Here is an 18,025-nt window from a genome sequence, read left to right as displayed (position 1 = left end):
AATTCTTCATTTAAAGGCAGTAATGTTTCCCTACCATTGAATAAGTGTGTGTGTGTGTGTGTGTGTACGCTCAAGGACACTTCAGTAGGACTGTTGAACACATTAGCTGTTAACAGGACTGTATACAAACAAATCAACAAATCAGGACATGTTTTTTTAATACAAAAATCATTTTATTTTCTGCATATATTTTGCATAAAGTACTGATTTGGAGTGTGTGAAACAACTAAGATGAACAGACAGTAAAGAGATAAACAGCGGTCAAAGTAGAAAGAGTGGGGGAATGTAAATTGTAACAGCTCTCCTCTGCAGGGAAAAGGATTTGTTTGAGCTTTGTCCCGTTGAACAGCAGCAGCCGGTGTAGAAGTCTGTCTTTTGCACTGAACCTGCATCTGTCCTGCATCACTGCTGCAGAGGAGGAGGAGAACTTACATCTTCCAAACAGTAAAGCAAGCGTGCAGCGAAAAGTGACTTCTACAAAGCCCACGTGTGCTGTGGTCAACTAGCACTTGGATGCATTTTGAAGGCAGATTGGAGTTTTAGTTCTACAAATATTTCTCAGAGACAGAAATAATCTGATTGGTTGAGTTAAACCTCAGTGGGCGGAGCCAAAGAACCACAGTTTTTCTGGCTTGGTAACGTTAGACTGAAGCTCAGTGAAAAAGACAAGAGGTAAGAGAGGAGGAAGCTAATATTATGAAGCCTAGCGCTCTGCTGCTAACTGAAACAATACCATACTAAGTTATCTATGTTAGCTAGTTAGCTAGCTGACCTTCAAGTTCAAACTAGCCATACTAGCCTATAGCTAGCTAGGTAAGTTAACTATTGCTATTTTTTTATATTTTGTCAAAAGTTCCTTTCTTGCTAGTTTGCCAGTTAGCTAACTTGCACTTTGAAAAACAGTGGTTCTTTGGCTCCGCCCACTGAGGTTTAACTCAACCAATCAGATTATTTCTGCCTCCGAGAAGTGTTTGTAATACTAAAACTCCAGTTTGCTTTTCAAGGAATCACCTTAAATGTTAGGTGAAGGATGGTTGAATCCCTGAACCTTTCTATATGAGAGAAATCAACAGTGGATGTGAAAGGTAATATAACTCATTTTTCCCCTCTCCCCCTGTTTCCTTCACATGCCCCTTTGCTTCCCTTAATGGCACCTTATGTGGACGTCACCACCGTTCAGAAATGAGTACCATAGCTGTATTGGGATCATCAGTGTCCTGTGTGAAACCTTGTATATCCAATTTTGAGATGCAAGGTTCCTGCAGGACGCTGATGGTCTGAGGCGGCGCTGGGCTTTAGGCTCTCTTCATGCCGCGGGCCATGAGGCAGGCGAACACCGTCATCACCATCTTGGGCTTGACCTCCACCAGGTCCTCAGGCAGGGCGTACACCCGGGCGCCGATCTTCCTCGCCATGGAGATGGCGTACCTGGAAACACAACAATGAGGATGGAGCAATAAGAAGAAGAAGAAGAACTATATGGAGCAAAAAGAAGACGTAGTATTTCTAGTATTTCTATTCTCCTCTCAAGTGTTGTCATCATTTCGGGGTTTTCAGATTTCACCTATGGCAAAAATGAATGGGATTTTTAGATATATTAGACATATTTTAACGCATTACTGAATTTGTGTTAATTTGCGTTATCCTCGCTTCACAAAGCCCGAAATCCTGAATGCTAAACTAAGTATGCTAGCCATTTTTATTTTTTTTCATTGCAGCTTCAAAACATCACAATCACCTCAACTAATAAAGAAATTAAGAATAGGAAGCCTCGAAAGCAAAAGTAGTCAATATTAGTGTTGGATGTGGTTAAAGGCAGTAACATCATTTTACAATCCTATTCATTTTCATGCTGACTGAAAGGGGGCGGGGCCAGAATCCCTTATTTGGGCCGAACAATGATGTCACACTTGAGAGGACAATGGCTTTGTTGAATACTCATTTCTGATTGGCCGATAAATGCATTCTGAGGTCTGTTGTTTCTGAATAACAGACCGCTGTTTCACTTCTAATCAAATCACTCTACAGGCAAGAAGTCAGGTGTTGTGCCAAAATTAGTTTCCCCCAAAAAACTTTGGTTCCCCCTAGCGATGTGTTTTCACCTTGATTTCGCACCATGGAGGAAAATATTAAAATCATTTCAATTTCTGTAGATTGTTTTCCTGTTGATGGCTTTTCAAATAGTAAAACATTTTTAAAATATTTCATGATCAATGAAGTTTGTGATCTTATTTTCTCAAACCACAGGCATCCATTGAGTTTACATCCAGCTAATTCTACTCTTCACCTCATTTTAAGTCACTCTGGATTAAAGCATTGACAAAATGCCTAAAATATAAAACCTAGGAGAAAATTCAAAAGGTCAGGTAAATCTTAAGAAAAGTTAAAAACTGTACGTACTTTGCGTTGTTGAGTTTCTCCTCCTCAGTCAGGTCTTCTGCCTTCAGCAGGTCATACCGGATCGATCCGGGCTGGATGGCATCGATCAGGTCCAGAACCGGCATACTGCTGCTGATCGACCCGTCCTGCACACACACACACACACACAGAAATTACTACTTTATCGTCCAAGTTTCTCTCCTGGTTTTCCCAGGCTGCACCACTGAGTTACACAGAGATTAGGATTACGAACTACCAGCTGGAAATTTCCAACTTCCAATTTCTGGGATTTCTAGGCAGTGAAGTCCTTCAAACTGTCAAAAACTCAAACAGTTCTCTCCTGATGCCGCTTGGGGCCGCCAAAGTGCGAAGCTGCCTAGTGCAGCTTTGAATCAGCACACTCTCCTTTATTAGAACAGTAATGGATGAATCAGATGTAGTTTCCCAGTGTTATGGAGGATCTGGTACCTTGAAGCCGGAGATGGTGGCCTTGCCGGCCTGTGTGAGCGTGCCGTTGACCCAGGCCACGATGGTGTCGTCCGTCACCTTCTGCCCGTCACCCAGGTCCTCCAGGATATTCAGGGTGTACCTGAGGGAGAGGACCAGGACTGTTACCGGAGCTTCAGCCACAACACCTGGGGTCAAGGGTCAAGGTTCATCTGCCTGCTGAAGGGCTCTTGAGCAGGGCAGTCCGTTACATTCCCTCGCTGCCACTCATACAAACAAACAGACTCTGAGCCAACTTCAGTCCACTGTTTCCCTCCTCTGCCTCAAATACTGTCATGTCAAATCTGATGAGAATTTCCATTTGGACCGATTAGCCCTGTTCAAACCAACTGAAACGTATTTATTTATTTACTTTATTTAATTACTTATTTATTTAATCAACTAATCCACATATTTATTTATTAGCCATGGCTATTATTTTGTTTGTTGTTCTTATTAATCTTAGCTGCATTTTTAGTGATCTCAGGTAATATTCGGTTTTTGCCTCGCTGTCTGCCTTACTTTTCATTGTGTCTTACTGTTTGTTGTTTCTTTATTGTGTTTTTATTGTTTTTCTAATGTTGTTGTCAGGTCCTGACTGCAACCAAATTTCCCCTTGTGGGACAACAATAAAGCCTTGACTTGAAAAGCATAAAAATCCTGGTAAAACTTGAATTTAAAGGGGCAACAAATAAGTACGCTTACTCTTCTCTATTGTGAAAATGTGAATTATTTGTGTCAATTACAGGCCACACAGAGGGGGGGCGGTTGAGACTTATGTAGAAGGAGGAAAGTTTTACTGAAACATCACTTCCTGAGACGGGGGAGGGGGCCGGTTCACTCTTTAGCATTTTGCTAGTGAAACCCAATAGAGCCACGATTAGCATGATGTCGCAGCAAGACGACGATCGTTTTTTAATCACTGACAGCTGAACACTTCTGGCTGTGCAGGGTGAGAACATTGTATTCAGGTGAACAGATGTCATGCTGCACAGTGGAGATAAAACACTGATAAACTACAAAGGACTTGCCTGCTTTTAGAGTTCAGTCAGAAACCTTTATACAGTAAACAGGTGTTTGCCGATCAATGTTCAATTCTTAATTCAAAATGTCTCTATTAAATAATTTTTTTAAAAGAGTTAATGCTAACACTTTACAATAAGGGTACATTAATTAAGGGTTAGTTAATGCTTAATAAGCCTTAACTAACCCTTCAACATTAGACTGGCACCACTTAATAAGCATTAACTAACCCTTAATTAACAGTTAACTAATGTGTCTGGTAATCATTTACTAATGGTGTTCATGTTAACTAAGGTATTAATTTATACATTATTTAAGTCATCTTTATAAACTATTAAATAATGTATAAATTAATACCTTAGTTAACATGAACACCATTAGTAAATTATTACCAGACACATTAGTTAACTGTTAATTAAGGGTTAGTTAATGCTTATTAAGCATTAACTAACCCTTATTAAGCATTAACTAACCCTTAATTAATGTACCCTTATTGTAAAATGTTACCGAGTTAATTATTCACTGACGTTTTTTCAGAACATCAGTGTTGAGTGGAACTGTGTATCGGAGCTCAGCGTCGCTCAGAAGAACTACAAGGACTACAAAGCGGCACCGGGGGCGGGGCTTACAGAACGTCTTCCTACTGGTCGCTGACTGAGGTCCTAGGTTGCTGATCAGCCCTTTAAACTGCAGGGTGGTTTTTGCGGGAGATTCGGAGCCGCAGCCGTTACCTCCTCATGAGCTGCCACAGCAGAGCCAGGGTCAGCTTTCGGTTCCCGGCGTTCAGGTCCTGACCGGCGATCCCCACCAGAGAGAACTTGGCCTCCTTCTTCCCCAGCTCCACCGCGTAGTTACAGTTCTCCAGCTGCAGCAGGCGGACACAGGTTGGTTTAGTTTAGTTTATTAGCACAGTGATGAAATGTAGAAGCAAAGTGGTGAAAACATAATGAAACAATACAATGATCAAAACCACAGAAAGAAGAGAAACGAGAATAGAAATAGGAACAGAACAAACAAAAGAAGGGAACAAATCGCTGTACTGTATATCCATTTAAAGTAAATCATCACTCATTCAGTATCTCTAAAATATGGCTGAGCCAGTCTGTGAAATGTTGTAAAATGTCTGTAAAACTGAAGTTACCTACTATCCTTTAAAAAAATACCATATTATATTTTTATTCTGTGCTCTCAATCATGTTTTTCAAAGTAAGAGTCTCCTTCACAGGGCAGATATCTCATTTTGGAACAAAATTCTTCAGTTGTCTCTTAAGTGAGAATCCCAGGGCCACTTGCTTCATCAGAAACAGCTCATCTTTCTTTCCAAAGTCATTTTAAATTTCCAAAAACATGATGAAAGACGAGTTCCCCTGCAGCCGCTCACCTTCTTCATGTTGCTGCCCAGTTTGGAGTAGGGAGGCTTGTTGACTCGGTCCCAGTCCACCGGCACCTTGATCTTCTCATACAGCTGGAAGATCACCAGGGCGTCGTCGATGTCCCTGAACACACACACACACACACACACACATATTTGTAATTACTAAACTTGTGAGGACTTTCAGCGAGTACATTAATTTCCTAACCATAACCTAATCCTAATCTTATCCCTAAACCCAAGCCCAAACCTTAAACTAACACCTTAAAGAAGTGAGGACCCGAGTGTCATCACTTTGGAGGACTTTCCCCATCTTTCTATCCTTGTGAGGACATTTGGTCCTCATAAGTATAGAAATACAATACACACACACACACACACACACACACACACACACACAGAACCAATGCATCGATATTATATCAACATTAGACTGGCACCACTAAATCCTTGTTATACACGTTTTTGATTTTGGCACACACACACACACACACACACACTTCCATCACACACTTAAAGCTTCACATTAAAATAACAATAGAAAACAGGATCTATTCTTATTCTTTACGCTGCCGGTTACCTGATGACATCATCAAGATGACTGACAGGTGTTGGGGGCGGGAGCTAAAACCAGCTGAGGGGGATGGGGGCGGGGCTAACAGTGCCTGTCTCAAGGTGAAAAGTTGCAGATTGTAGCTTTAACTGCCCCAGTAGGACTGTGGTTGTACTGGGAGGCTCCCAGGTGCGTACAGAAATAAAAGGTGAAGAAGAAGAAGAAGAGTTCTTACGCGTAGAGGTGGTTGACGCGCGGGTTGACGCCCAGAGAGTTCATCCAGTTCCTGAAGGTCCGCTCCTCTCTGGTTTCACCTGGGAGGAAAACAACAAGCTGATGAAAACCTCAAGCATGAAATACTGATATCAGACATAAAGAAAAGTAATAAATTAAAATTCAAAGACAAATTCTGGATGTGGAAACTCTCTCCTCCCTCAGTAAAGTCAAAACATACTATTACCACAAAGCTAACCTTTAATCCTGCTCTGACTGTATTTTTATCTCTTTGCATGTTATTTTGACAGTTCCTTCAGTTTTACTACATGTTTTATTCCTCGTACTTGTTCTTTGTTGTGAAGCAAGTTTGTAACTTTGGTTTTGAAAAGTGATGTATAAATAAATTATAGTAGTTATAATAGTTTATATAAAACTATTATTATTATAGTTTATGATTCTAATAACTGCCCAGCTCCCAGTCCGCCTCCCTGGATCAATAAAGGTTCCAGTCTCAGACCTTCGATGGAGCTCCAGTCGATGTCCTGGTTCTCTGGTTTCTTCAGCGCTGGGTATTTGTTGAATAGGTTGGCGATGTAGGCCAGGTTGAGTTTGGGGTTGCCGCGGACGACGTCCGTCGCCGTGACGAACTGCCTGCATCCCAGCCGGTCGGCCTGCTCCAGCATGCACTCCGCCCGCTTCAGGTCCTCCTTCTCCTGCAGGGAGGACAAGAGAAGAAGACGGGTCGAGAAAATGAGAGACGAGGACAGACAACAGCAGAGTGTTTTTATCTCCTGCCAGAGCTGCAGCACTCTCTGCTCTCCTTAATTTATAATTATAATAATTATAATAATTAACTTTATTATAGCACCTTTAAAAACAGAGTTTACAAACTCAAAATAAAAGCAGAACAGACAGAAGAAGAGCAACATTCAAATCAATAGTAGGATAAAACTGTAAGATAAAAACCAAAATAAATACTGAGGATAAAATAAAAATAAGATAAAAACATTTTAAAAAATTCCAACAAGGAGCCGTCTGCTTTGTTTAAGATTTAAAGCTTTAAACTCAGAGGTTTGTCCTGGTGTTTCAGGCTGATATTTCACTTCCTTTCAGAGCGTTTATATAAGGGTACATTAATTAAGGGTTAGTTAATGCTTAATAAGCATTAACTAACCCGTAATTAACAGTTAACTAATGTGTCTGGTAATCATTTACTAATGGTGTTCATGTTAACTAAGGTATTAATTTATACATTATTTAATAGTCATCTTTATAAACTATTAAATAATGTATAAATTAATACCTTAGTTAACATGAACACCATTAGTAAATTACACATTAGTTAACTGTTAATTAAGGGTTAGTTCATGCTTATTAAGCATTACCTAACCTTATTAAGCATTAACTAACCCTTAACTTAGTGTACCCTTATTGTAAAGTGTTACCAGACACTTTTACACACTACACCGCTTTTCTGACATCTTGGACTTGTTTCGGTCTCGTGTCTATTTTGACTCGGACTTGCCTCGGATTCTCGGACTTGTCTACTTTAGCCTACTGATGCGACTTACACCTGCTTATCTGAAAAAAAATGTAAAAGTTGGTAATGTTAATGATGTCTGGTTTATTTTCTCCCGAGCACTACAAACATTTTAAGTGATTTCACCTGTAGAAACCTGTGTATGTAAAAGTCCTGAAAATGGTAAGTATTGATTAGTTGGACGCTGAATCTGCAGATCAATCTACATCTCTGTTGATCCTCAAGAAACTCCTTAAACATGATGTCATACATTTGGAAAGACATGTACAATGTTTATTAAATATCAACAGCATTTCTGGCCGCAAGTGTAGCAATGACTGAAAAAAAAAAAAGTTTTATCTCTCTCGTCTCGTCTCTCACCCTCAGGCCTGACATGTCGATGGCGATCGGGGGAACTCCCTCCTCGTCACCCTTGGGTGCCACCTGGTTCAGCAGGTTGTAGTAGGCCTTGGAGTCCTGGAACGTACAGAAACAGCAGGCTGGTTGTCAGATATGGAGGCTTGTGAGCGGAAAGTCAGAGGTTTGAATCCCTGGAGAGACTGTAGATTTAGTCTTTAAAATGAAGAATTAATTCACAAAAAACATAATTATGTCCATCAAGGGGGTTATGTTTACACCCGGTAGTCCGTCTGTCTGTCTGTCAGCAGGAGATCCAGATTTGGGATTTCTGCCATTAGACGATTATTATTTTTTAGCTGTAACTATGAAACTAACAGAGATAGAGACTTGATTCTGAATCCTAAGTGTCTGTTTGCAGCGTCAAGAAATCAATCTAACTTAAAATTGAAGAGTAACACTTTACAATAAGGGTACACTAAGTTAAGGGTTAATTAATTCTTAATAAGTGTTAGTTAATGCTTAATAAGCATTAACTAACCCTTAATTAACAGTTAACTAATATGTAATTTACTAATGGTATTCATGTTAACTAAGGTATTAATTTATACATTATTTAATAGTTTATAAAGATGACTATTAAATAATGTATAAATTAATACCTTAGTTAACATGAACACCATTAGTAAATGATTACCAGACACATTAGTTAACTGTTAATTAAGGGTTAGTTAATGCTTATTAAGCATTAACTAACCTTTAATTAATGTACCCTTATTGTAAAGTGTTACCAATTGAAGTGATCGGAATTATTCCTTTGGGTGTAACAGCAATTAGGAGAATTGTTAAGCGTACAGCGGAAGAGGTTTGTGAACAATTATATGAATAAATAAAATGTGCAAAGAAAATAAAATTTCATGTCAGGTTTTACACACTGTTTATCTGTAGCTGTGGTCAGGAGGAACACTGACCGGATGAAATATCAACAAACCAATATATTAGTCTATCCCTAGTGTGTGTGTGTGTGTGTGTGTGTGTGTGTGTGTGTGCGTGTGTGTGTGTGACCTTGATGTCGGAGCTGAAGTTGTTGATGCGGGGGCTGCCGGCCTCCGCCAGGTGGAAGTTGGCCCAGCGCAGCAGCAGCTCCTCGGGGGAAAGCTTCATCAGATCCTCCAGACTCTCTCCGTCCCGCAGCAGAGCGATCAGAGCTGCAGGGACACACACACACACACACACACACACACACACACACACACACACACACACACACACACACACACGCACACACACACAAACACACATACAATCAATAACGATATTACTGGGGGATCAGCGGTCTAAGGCGCGTACCATGTAACTGTGATGTCATGGGTTTGAATCTGACCCAGGACCTTTGTCGCATGTCATCCCTCTCTTTCTGTCTGTCTCTCTCTCTCTCTCTCTCTCTACTAATCTTTCCTGTCTATCTCTACTGTAAAACTATCATAATAAAGGAAAAAAGCCCAAAAATGTATCTTAAAAAAAGAAAAATAGTGGTATTGTTGCACGCACAAGTCTCCCATACAACGGAATACTGCAGTAACTCCTTTTTGAGTGTTTTAATGGAGATTTAAAGTAGTAATCTGCAACATTTCATATAAATAAATGACTATTCTGCTGCTCTCTATTCTGTCTAACTCATCAGTTATCCAATCTATCTCCAGTTCATAAATCTTCTCCACTGTCTGTTCTAAACAGCCGGTGTCTGGTTGCTCTTTCCTGGGAAAAATCCTCTGCCGCACAGGAAGTGATGCGTTTTACGTTTCCGGTTTGTTTGGAATCAACAGAAGAAGAAGAACTGGGTAGTTAGCATGAGCAGTGATAGCCGCCATGACTGAACAGACAGAGAAAAGAGAAACTCAAACTGCAGCAACAGAGAATCCAAGCTCCGCCCACACTATTTGATTGACAGGTGATCTGTGGGAGGTGCAGATGTACACACATACACACACACACACCTTCGTTCCTGCTGAGCTCGATGTCGGCGAACAGGCCGATCTTGATGACCTGCCACAGCAGGCCGAGCACCAGGTGCTGCCTGCCCTCCTTCAGGTCCTCAGCTCCGATGTTCACCACATGGCAGCCGATGGCCGACGCCGAGTTCAGAGCCAGGTTCAGATTCTCCTGTTAGAGCAGAGAGGTGAAAATAAACATTAAATAAAACATAAAATCAGAAATAAAAGCAATAAGATAATTTATTATTTAAATATGGATTACTAAATATGAAATATGTGATATATGTTATATGTTATGTTCATACATTCTTATCAGTTTGTAGAAATATAACTAAAAATATAAAATCATTAGATATAGTGGAATCATTATGAAAGTATTAATGTGAAATATCAACATTTTCGCAGTGTAATTATTGCTTGTGTGGATAATATATTCTGTATATTTATAGCATCAGTTGATAATTTACAAATGATCTATAATTCATAAATGTCATATAAATCCCAGGTTTTTTACTTTTTTACTGCTATAGATACAGAGATTTGACAGATATTATCAGCTGAAAATATCTGTTGTATCATCAATACTACAGTGTAATGGTAATATTACATGAATATTATTAATACACAGGGTGAAAAATTTACACTAGCAACCAGACAAATTTCTGACACATCTTTAGTAGGAGTATGATGCTCCTGACTTGACTGTCTGACCTGGATGGTGAACGGAGTGAGCTTCTTCTTGTTGATGGTCCTCTCATCGATGGTGTCGGGCACAGACAGGTTGATCATCTTACTGTCACACAGCAGAGAGAACACACACGGTGACACCAGGCCTCATCATTCACTTTTTATCAAACTAAAGTGCACAGTCCAGAGGAAGAGACTCGAGTCACATGACCTGCACAGTTTTAATATAGCTTGAGACTTGACTTGATGCATGGAGAGAAGACTCGAGACCTGACTCGACTTAAATAAGATGATTATATTTGGGGCGTACCAGAGGACGATCCCGTCTCCCACAGCGGTGAACAGGTCGTTGTTGTTGGGATTCATGGGCAGAACGTGTTTACAGTCTCCGTCCTTCTCCAGGGCTTTGTTCACCCAGTTCACAAACGCCACCTTCTCCTCCTCTGGACGAGCGAGAGAAATACAATATTACACCATCACAAATATACACATATAAGCACCAAGTGATGCCCTGATAGAGGCATGAATGTGAAGAATGGTGAACTTTAACACCAAATGATGATTTTATATTTTTGTCTTTCCAGGCAGAAGAAACCTAGAGGCTGCAGATACACTTTGCTTTAATGAATAAAACGTATTTTCGTAACATCTTACATCTCTCAAATATAAAACAAACAGGGATTTTTTTGTCGCTTTACATCGGTAGTATTTTATTTATTTTATTTATTTAACCTTTATTAACCAGGTAAGTCAATAGAGAAGAGGCAATAACAGTAGGCTATATTCACACAGTGTATTCAGTCTGTACAAATAGTAAAAATATAACCACAATAAACAAACAACATGAGTCTTAATGAGTTTAAAACATCACAATATACACAATAACAACATAAATCTACAGTATGTATAGTCGCAGGGCCAGAAGAAGCAAAATTCAAAAGCAGGTGCAGTAATCATGAAGTATGTATTCTAATGAGCTGTTGAAGGAAGGCAGTGGAATGAGGGAATAGTTATATAGTTAGATTTGAAAATACATCTATTGTCATGCGGATGATAACTATGTTAATGTGGATGTATGTTCTCTATTGATGTTTGGGTTTGGTGACCCATTTAGTATGGAGAAGTATGGATGCTTGATTTGGCAGAGAGAAGTGAGAAGTGTGACGTGTGTGTGTGTGTGTGTGTGTGTGTGTGTGTGTGTGTGTGTGTACCTGAGTAGGAGTGCTGGGTGCCGGACTGCTCGGAGGTTCCCGCCACAGCGCAGATCCCCTCCTTCTTGTTGATGGCTTTCCTGAAGGTCTTGGCCACCTCGGTGCTCTTCAGCCCGTGGACGATCTGACCACAGGAACATGAGTGTTAATCTGTGTGTCTGAGCATCTACATGTTTGCTAGATTTTATGTGCATTAGAGGGGATTCTTATTTCATAGTTTCATAGTTCATACTTTGTTAAACCACCCTCCACCTTCTTTTTGTTTTTCATTCTTTCTGCAAAGTGTGAGGCAGATTAGAGTTTTAGTTCTACAAATGTTTCTCAGAGGCAGAAATAATCTGATTGGTTGAGTTAAACCTCAGTGGGCGGAGCCAAAGAGCCACAGTTTTTCTGGATACAAGAAGAGAGGAGGAAGCCTAGTTCTGCTACTAACTATCCATACGTTATCTAGGTTAGCTAGTTAGCTAGCTGACTTTCCAAGTTCCAACGAGCCATATTAGCCTTTAGCTAGTTTAGCTAATTAGTTAGCTTGCTTAACTTCCAAGTTCAAGCTAGCCATTAGCCTTTAGCTAAATAAACTAGTTAGCTAGCCTGTTGACTTTCCAACATCATGAGTGACTGAAGAAAGAAGTCATTGCCATTTATATTTTTATTTATATTTTGACCAGAGTTTCTTCTTTGCCATTGAAGTTTGCCAGTTAGCCAGCTAACTTTCGCTGTGAAAAACTGCAGTTCTTTGGCTCCGCCCACTGAGGTTTAACTCAACCAATCAGATTAGTTCTCTGTCTGAGAAATGTTTGTAGAATTAAAACGTCAGTCTGTGAGTTGGCTGAATTTGTTAGTTTGACAGTAAGATGTCGTATTTGAAAATACAGCAGTCAAGTCCCTTCCTGTGTCCTCGTCTGTTCTCTGTGCTCTGCCTGGTGGATCTGTCTCGTCTGGTTTGACCTCTGAACTCACGCTGGTGAACTCGTCGAAGGTGAGCTGGTCGCTGGTCTTGGTCAGCTCCTGGACGATTTCTCGGATCCTGTACCCCGGCAGCGGCAGGCTGGCGGCTCTGAAGAGCTCGTTCAGCTCATCCTTACTGATGAAGCCGTTGTTGTCCACGTCTGGAGGGGAGAGAGGGTCAAAGGTCAGACGAGGGGGAAGCAGCGTCATTCTACAGTCAGTAATTTTACTTTGACTTAAGTCAGAAGAGATCGTGTGTCTCTGCACCAGCAACAGAAACCGGATCAACGTAAACTGACAAACTGTGGATCCATTCACAGTGAGAAGAGGAATCTGACTTTACTTTGTTTCTGCACTTTATTTTGTTGTTTCTAATGTTTCCAGTGAAAAGAATCTAGTTTGAACTCTGACCTCTCTCCTTTTAGAATCACATGGAAAAGATCACAGCTAACAACGTTCTCTGTTCTAAAGAGGAACTCAGGAACTTTTACTCTGAGGACATCTGACACTTTTACTTTTACTGAAGGAGATTTTTACACCAGTACTTCTACTTCAGTAAAATATCAGCAAAGTAACAGAACTTCTACTTGAGCAGGACAGTCTACTCTTCCACTGGTTACTCTGCTTTATAACCCAGGCAGGCACATTTCCCTCACCCTGAGTGTCTCTACATTATATTATTCAGGGGATTTCTTTCTTTGTCACCTTTTATCTAGATTTTATTCAATAACGAACAGTTTGGTTTGGTTTGAGGAGAAGGCCTGGTGTAGCGGGGGCCTGAGGCGGATCATGATGAGTCACTCCTGTGTTCCTGTCAGCTTCTCTTACCAATCTTGGCAAAAGCCTCTCTCAGTTCCTCCAGCTCCTCCGGAGAGATGGGTGTGGCGGCGGCCATGTTGGAGCCTGAATCAGCAGCGGGACCTGAAACCACACAAGACAACATCATCAGCCTCCGAATGACTGACTGTCTGTCTTACTGTCTGTCTGTCTGTCTGTCTGTCTGACTGACTGACTGTCTGTCTGTCTTACTGTCTGTCTGTCTGACTGACTGTCTGTCTGTCTTACTGTCTGTCTGTCTGACTGACTGACTGTCTGTCTTACTGTCTGTCTGTCTGACTGACTGTCTGTCTGACTGACTGTCTGTCTGTCTTACTGTCTGTCTGTCTGACTGACTGACTGACTGACTGTCTGTCTGTCTGACTGACTGACTGTCTGTCTTACTGTCTGTCTGACTGACTGACTGACTGTCTGTCTGTCTTACTGACTGACTGACTGACTGACTGTCTGTCTGTCTTACTGACTGACTGTCTGTCTGTCTTACTGACTGACTGACTGACTGTCTGTCTTACTAACTGACTGTCTGGTATCTGTCAGTGTTGTAATGCTCTCTGCTCCCACTGTGTGACGCCACTCTGAGTCTCAGCAGCTCTGCCAGTCACTTCCTGCCTGTCAGAGAAGAGTTTCTTTGTTTATTTATTGCTCTTACAGCTTGTCTTTCGTCCTGTAATCTGACCACTTATTGATTCTGCACAATAATCTATAGCACTGATGGATCACTTAAAGCCAGGTCACCAAATTCACTTAATGACATCATTGTTTTAAATACTGACGGGTAATGCCATAATTTTAAGAATCATCTTAAAACCCACTTCCACTTTTATTTTGAGGTGTTTGAGGATGTATGTATGACTGTGTGTATGTGTGTATGTGTGTGTGTGTGTGTGTGTGTGTGTGTCTACTTAATTCATTTTTCTGCTCTAATGTGTTGTTTTTTTTAATTCTTCTTGCATTATTCTTGTCTTTTACAACCAATTGCTGTAAAGCACCTTGGTACAAATTTGTTTAGTTTTTTCTATATAAATAAACTTGAAACTTTAATAATATGCTGAAAGGTTTCATTCCACAGCAACATATAGGTCAATATACTGTGAAAACACAATTATCTGAAATTCATCAATACTTTAAGTATCTTTAAGTGTCTTTAAGTTTTGTAATTAAGGTTTTGAGATAACTGAATTTACACAGTAGTCCATTATGTGCTTTACATTATATTACTGTTAATGTGTTAAAGTGTTAAAGTGTTCATGTGTTAAAGTGTTAATGTATTAATGTGTTAATGTGTTAATATGTTAAAGTGTTCATGTGTTAAAGTGTTAATGTGTTAATATGTTAATGTGTTCATGTGTTCATGTGTTAATATGTTAAAGTATTAATGTGTTCATGTGTTCATGTGTTAATATGTTAAAGTATGTTAATATGTTAAAGTATGTTAACGTGTTAATGTGTTCATGTGTTAATATGTTAAAGTATGTTAACGTGTTAATGTGTTCATGTGTTAATATGTTAAAGTATGTTAAAGTGTTAATGTGTTAATATGTTAAAGTATGTTAGTGTTAATGTGTTCATGTGTTAATATGTTAAAGTATGTTAAAGTGTTCATGTGTTAATATGCTAAAGTATGTTAAAGTGTCCATGTGTTAATATGTTAAAGTATGTTAAAGTGTTCATGTGTTCATGTGTTAAAGTGTTAATGTGTTCATGTGTTAAAGTATGTTAAAGTATGTTAAAGTGTTAATGTGTTCATGTGTTAAAGTGTTAAAATGTTAATGTGTTAATATGTTAATATGTTAAGGTATGTTAAAGTATGTTAAAGTATGTTAAAGTGTTAAAGTGTTAATGTGTTCATGTGTTAAAGTGTTAAAGTGTTAATGTGTTCATGTGTTAAAGTATGTTAAAGTATGTTAAAGTGTTAATGTGTTAATGCGTTAAATTGTTAAAGTGTTAATGTGTTCATGTGTTAAAGTGTTAAAATGTTAATGTATTAATATGTTAATATGTTAAGGTATGTTAAAGTATGTTAAAGTGTTAATGTGTTCATGTGTTAAAGTATGTTAAAGTGTTAATGTGTTCATGTGTTCATGTGTTAAAGTGTTAATGTATTAATATGTTAATATGTTAATATGTTAAAGTAGTTAAAGTGTTAATATGTTAATATGTTAAAGTATGTTAAAGTATGTTAAAGTGTTAATGCGTTAAAGTGTTAATGTGTTAAATTGTTAAAGTGTTAAAGTGTTAAAGTGTTAATGTGTTAATATGTTAATATGTTAAAGTGTGTTAAAGGAGGAAGGAAGGAAAAGGTTTCAGATGCAATGAGGAATCTGAATCTGTGAAGCAATTCTGAGAAGTGCTGCTCACATGACGGACAGGACGCTTTACTGCAGCGGGATGATTCACTGTGTGTGTGTGTGTGTGTGTGTGTGTGTGTGTGTGTGCACCCTTGCACATCCTTTTTTGGCGTGCAGCATAGTTTGAAGTGATCCTCGGAGGTAGGTGTGAAGAGGCGTAGAAATGGCGGCAGAGAGCGTTAACAGAGAGCGAGGCGGAGAGACGACTCTGAACCACAACAGACCGGCAGCTCGGCCTCTACAGCTGGAGCTGGAAAGTTGTTTTTATACAGATGAGTAATTTAACTTGTTCCACCTCTTGAGTAAGAGCGGCCTGCTGAGATCAGACAAGAGGAAATGTTGCATCAAGTGCAGTCTGAAATGTTGTGAACTGAGCACGATGACTTTAAAAGGCAAATAACACGCCAAGTGCATGAAAAGTGAGAGAAATACATGAGGAGACATGAGGAAGTAGTTTGACGTTGAATTAACACGGTGGTTTCCAATATCCTGGATTCAATTCCCAACTCATGACAGCAGGTTTTGTTTTTTGTTTGTCTTATTTAACCATGAACAAAACCCCTTATGTGAGCCAAAGCTTTACACTGAACTTTAACCTTAACTGAACTGTTTCAGCTGCTAAACTGAAGCGTTAGCTAACCTTTTCAGGTGAAAACGTCCAGTCCAGTTCCTGCTGTTGGGCCATAATCCTTTACCAGTGGAGGAACCTGATCTGAACTGGATTCTCTACGAACCAGTAATCCCTTCAAATAACCTTATATTTTCATTACATTCATCCCTTAATTCATGCAAAATCCCCTTCAAATTAATTAAGGGAGTTATTCATGGAGGAGATCCCTTCAAAACCTCCTTAAACTCCCCTTAATCTTGACTCCTTACTTTCCCTAATTTATTGTCAAATTCAGGGAGACAGGAACTTCCCATTAATAACTCATTAATAACCTGTAAACCTGCACAAAAGGCATGAAAAATCCCTTAATTACTAGTGTCTCCAGGAATCAATCCATGAATAAATCCCTTAAAAACCCATGATGCTAACCTTACTTTATTAAAGCTATGTTAGTTTTAATGGTTAATTAATGTTTATGTAATGGAGAAGGTAAGGACATTTTAGGGATAAAATTAAAGTTTGGTTTCATGCTGAGTGACACCCACAACCCCAAAAGAGTGTAAATCTAAGGCTACATGGCCAGAGTGAGAAACGAAGGCAGCAGTGAGGTCAGAAGCAGAAATGAAACTCGCCTCATTGCCTAAAATGGACCTCAGAACAGTTTAATCACTGCAATCTTTAACACTCACGTCGTTTAACACGTCTTAACATTCATCAGCTGATCATAGCTGTGAACAAATGCTGATTCACAGTCTGATGCCATAAAGACTGAGGCTCTGTACAGCTATCATCTGTATATCTATCAGCTGTCATGACGTGTCCTGTGCAGCTCGGTGCGTACAGAGAGGAGTTATTCCAAGATGGCCGCCAGTCGCTGCAGCTCCTCCACTCTTTTCCACTATTCTTCTATTTTTCTTGGCACCAAGCTTCACTTCCTTTTCTCATTTCTCTTTATTCTTCAGTAGGCTATTTGGTATTGTTTTTGTACTTTTACTTTTCTTATTGTTTCTACCGTTTTGTTTTTTTTGGTCTATTTTATGTTCTATTTGCGTATCAATATTCTAGTTTTCAGAGGTGAGACCAAGTCAGCTTCACTCGAGTCTGAAGTCAAGTCCCAAGTCTAAATGTAGAACACCAAGTCAAGTCCAAGTCATTAATGTCAAGTCTCAAGTCTAAATGTAGAACAGCAAGTCAAGTCAGAACAATTCAAGAGTCCAGTATCAATTTAATATCTTAAAGAAAACTAAATATCTAGGACTTTTCAATGCAATATGGTTTTAATAGGATAAAAACTTGGTAAGAGCATCATGAGTTTGATTTCTATAATCAGTTTCAACTTCAATAAATTCAATCATTCCATACAAATTCAGAAAACAGAATTTAAATTCAGTCGTCTGCTGGAACAAATCTCATCACTTTCAATCTGAGTCATTTACACAAACACAAGATCTCAAGTCAAGACTTTAGAAACCTTTTCAAGTCATC

At 39.3% G+C, this 18,025-nt stretch overlaps 1 protein-coding gene across 2 annotated transcripts in view; it reads right to left on the bottom strand.

Moving 5' to 3' along the window:
• Positions 1–373: 373 nt before the first annotated feature.
• Positions 374–18,025, bottom strand: part of lcp1 (lymphocyte cytosolic protein 1 (L-plastin)) — a 120,961-nt gene continuing 103,309 nt past the window's right edge. For both annotated transcript variants that reach the window (XM_078286009.1, XM_071927278.2), the window contains 15 exons: positions 13,574–13,666; positions 12,758–12,906; positions 11,798–11,921; positions 10,897–11,029; positions 10,611–10,692; positions 9,903–10,068; positions 8,971–9,113; positions 7,930–8,025; positions 6,547–6,742; positions 6,049–6,127; positions 5,270–5,384; positions 4,620–4,753; positions 2,848–2,968; positions 2,401–2,525; positions 374–1,428 (listed from right to left, as the gene is read on the bottom strand). In XM_078286009.1, coding sequence (XP_078142135.1) covers positions 1,296–1,428; positions 2,401–2,525; positions 2,848–2,968; positions 4,620–4,753; positions 5,270–5,384; positions 6,049–6,127; positions 6,547–6,742; positions 7,930–8,025; positions 8,971–9,113; positions 9,903–10,068; positions 10,611–10,692; positions 10,897–11,029; positions 11,798–11,921; positions 12,758–12,906; positions 13,574–13,640 — 1,863 coding nt within the window. In that variant the 5' untranslated portion in view covers positions 13,641–13,666 and the 3' untranslated portion in view covers positions 374–1,295. The remainder of the gene's footprint in view (positions 1,429–2,400; positions 2,526–2,847; positions 2,969–4,619; positions 4,754–5,269; positions 5,385–6,048; positions 6,128–6,546; positions 6,743–7,929; positions 8,026–8,970; positions 9,114–9,902; positions 10,069–10,610; positions 10,693–10,896; positions 11,030–11,797; positions 11,922–12,757; positions 12,907–13,573; positions 13,667–18,025) is intronic.

The sequence above is a fragment of the Centroberyx gerrardi genome, chromosome 10, assembly GCF_048128805.1.
Source record: "Centroberyx gerrardi isolate f3 chromosome 10, fCenGer3.hap1.cur.20231027, whole genome shotgun sequence".
NCBI classification, from domain to species: Eukaryota; Metazoa; Chordata; class Actinopteri; order Beryciformes; family Berycidae; genus Centroberyx; species Centroberyx gerrardi.
This window is presented reverse-complemented; position numbering and strand designations above follow the sequence as displayed.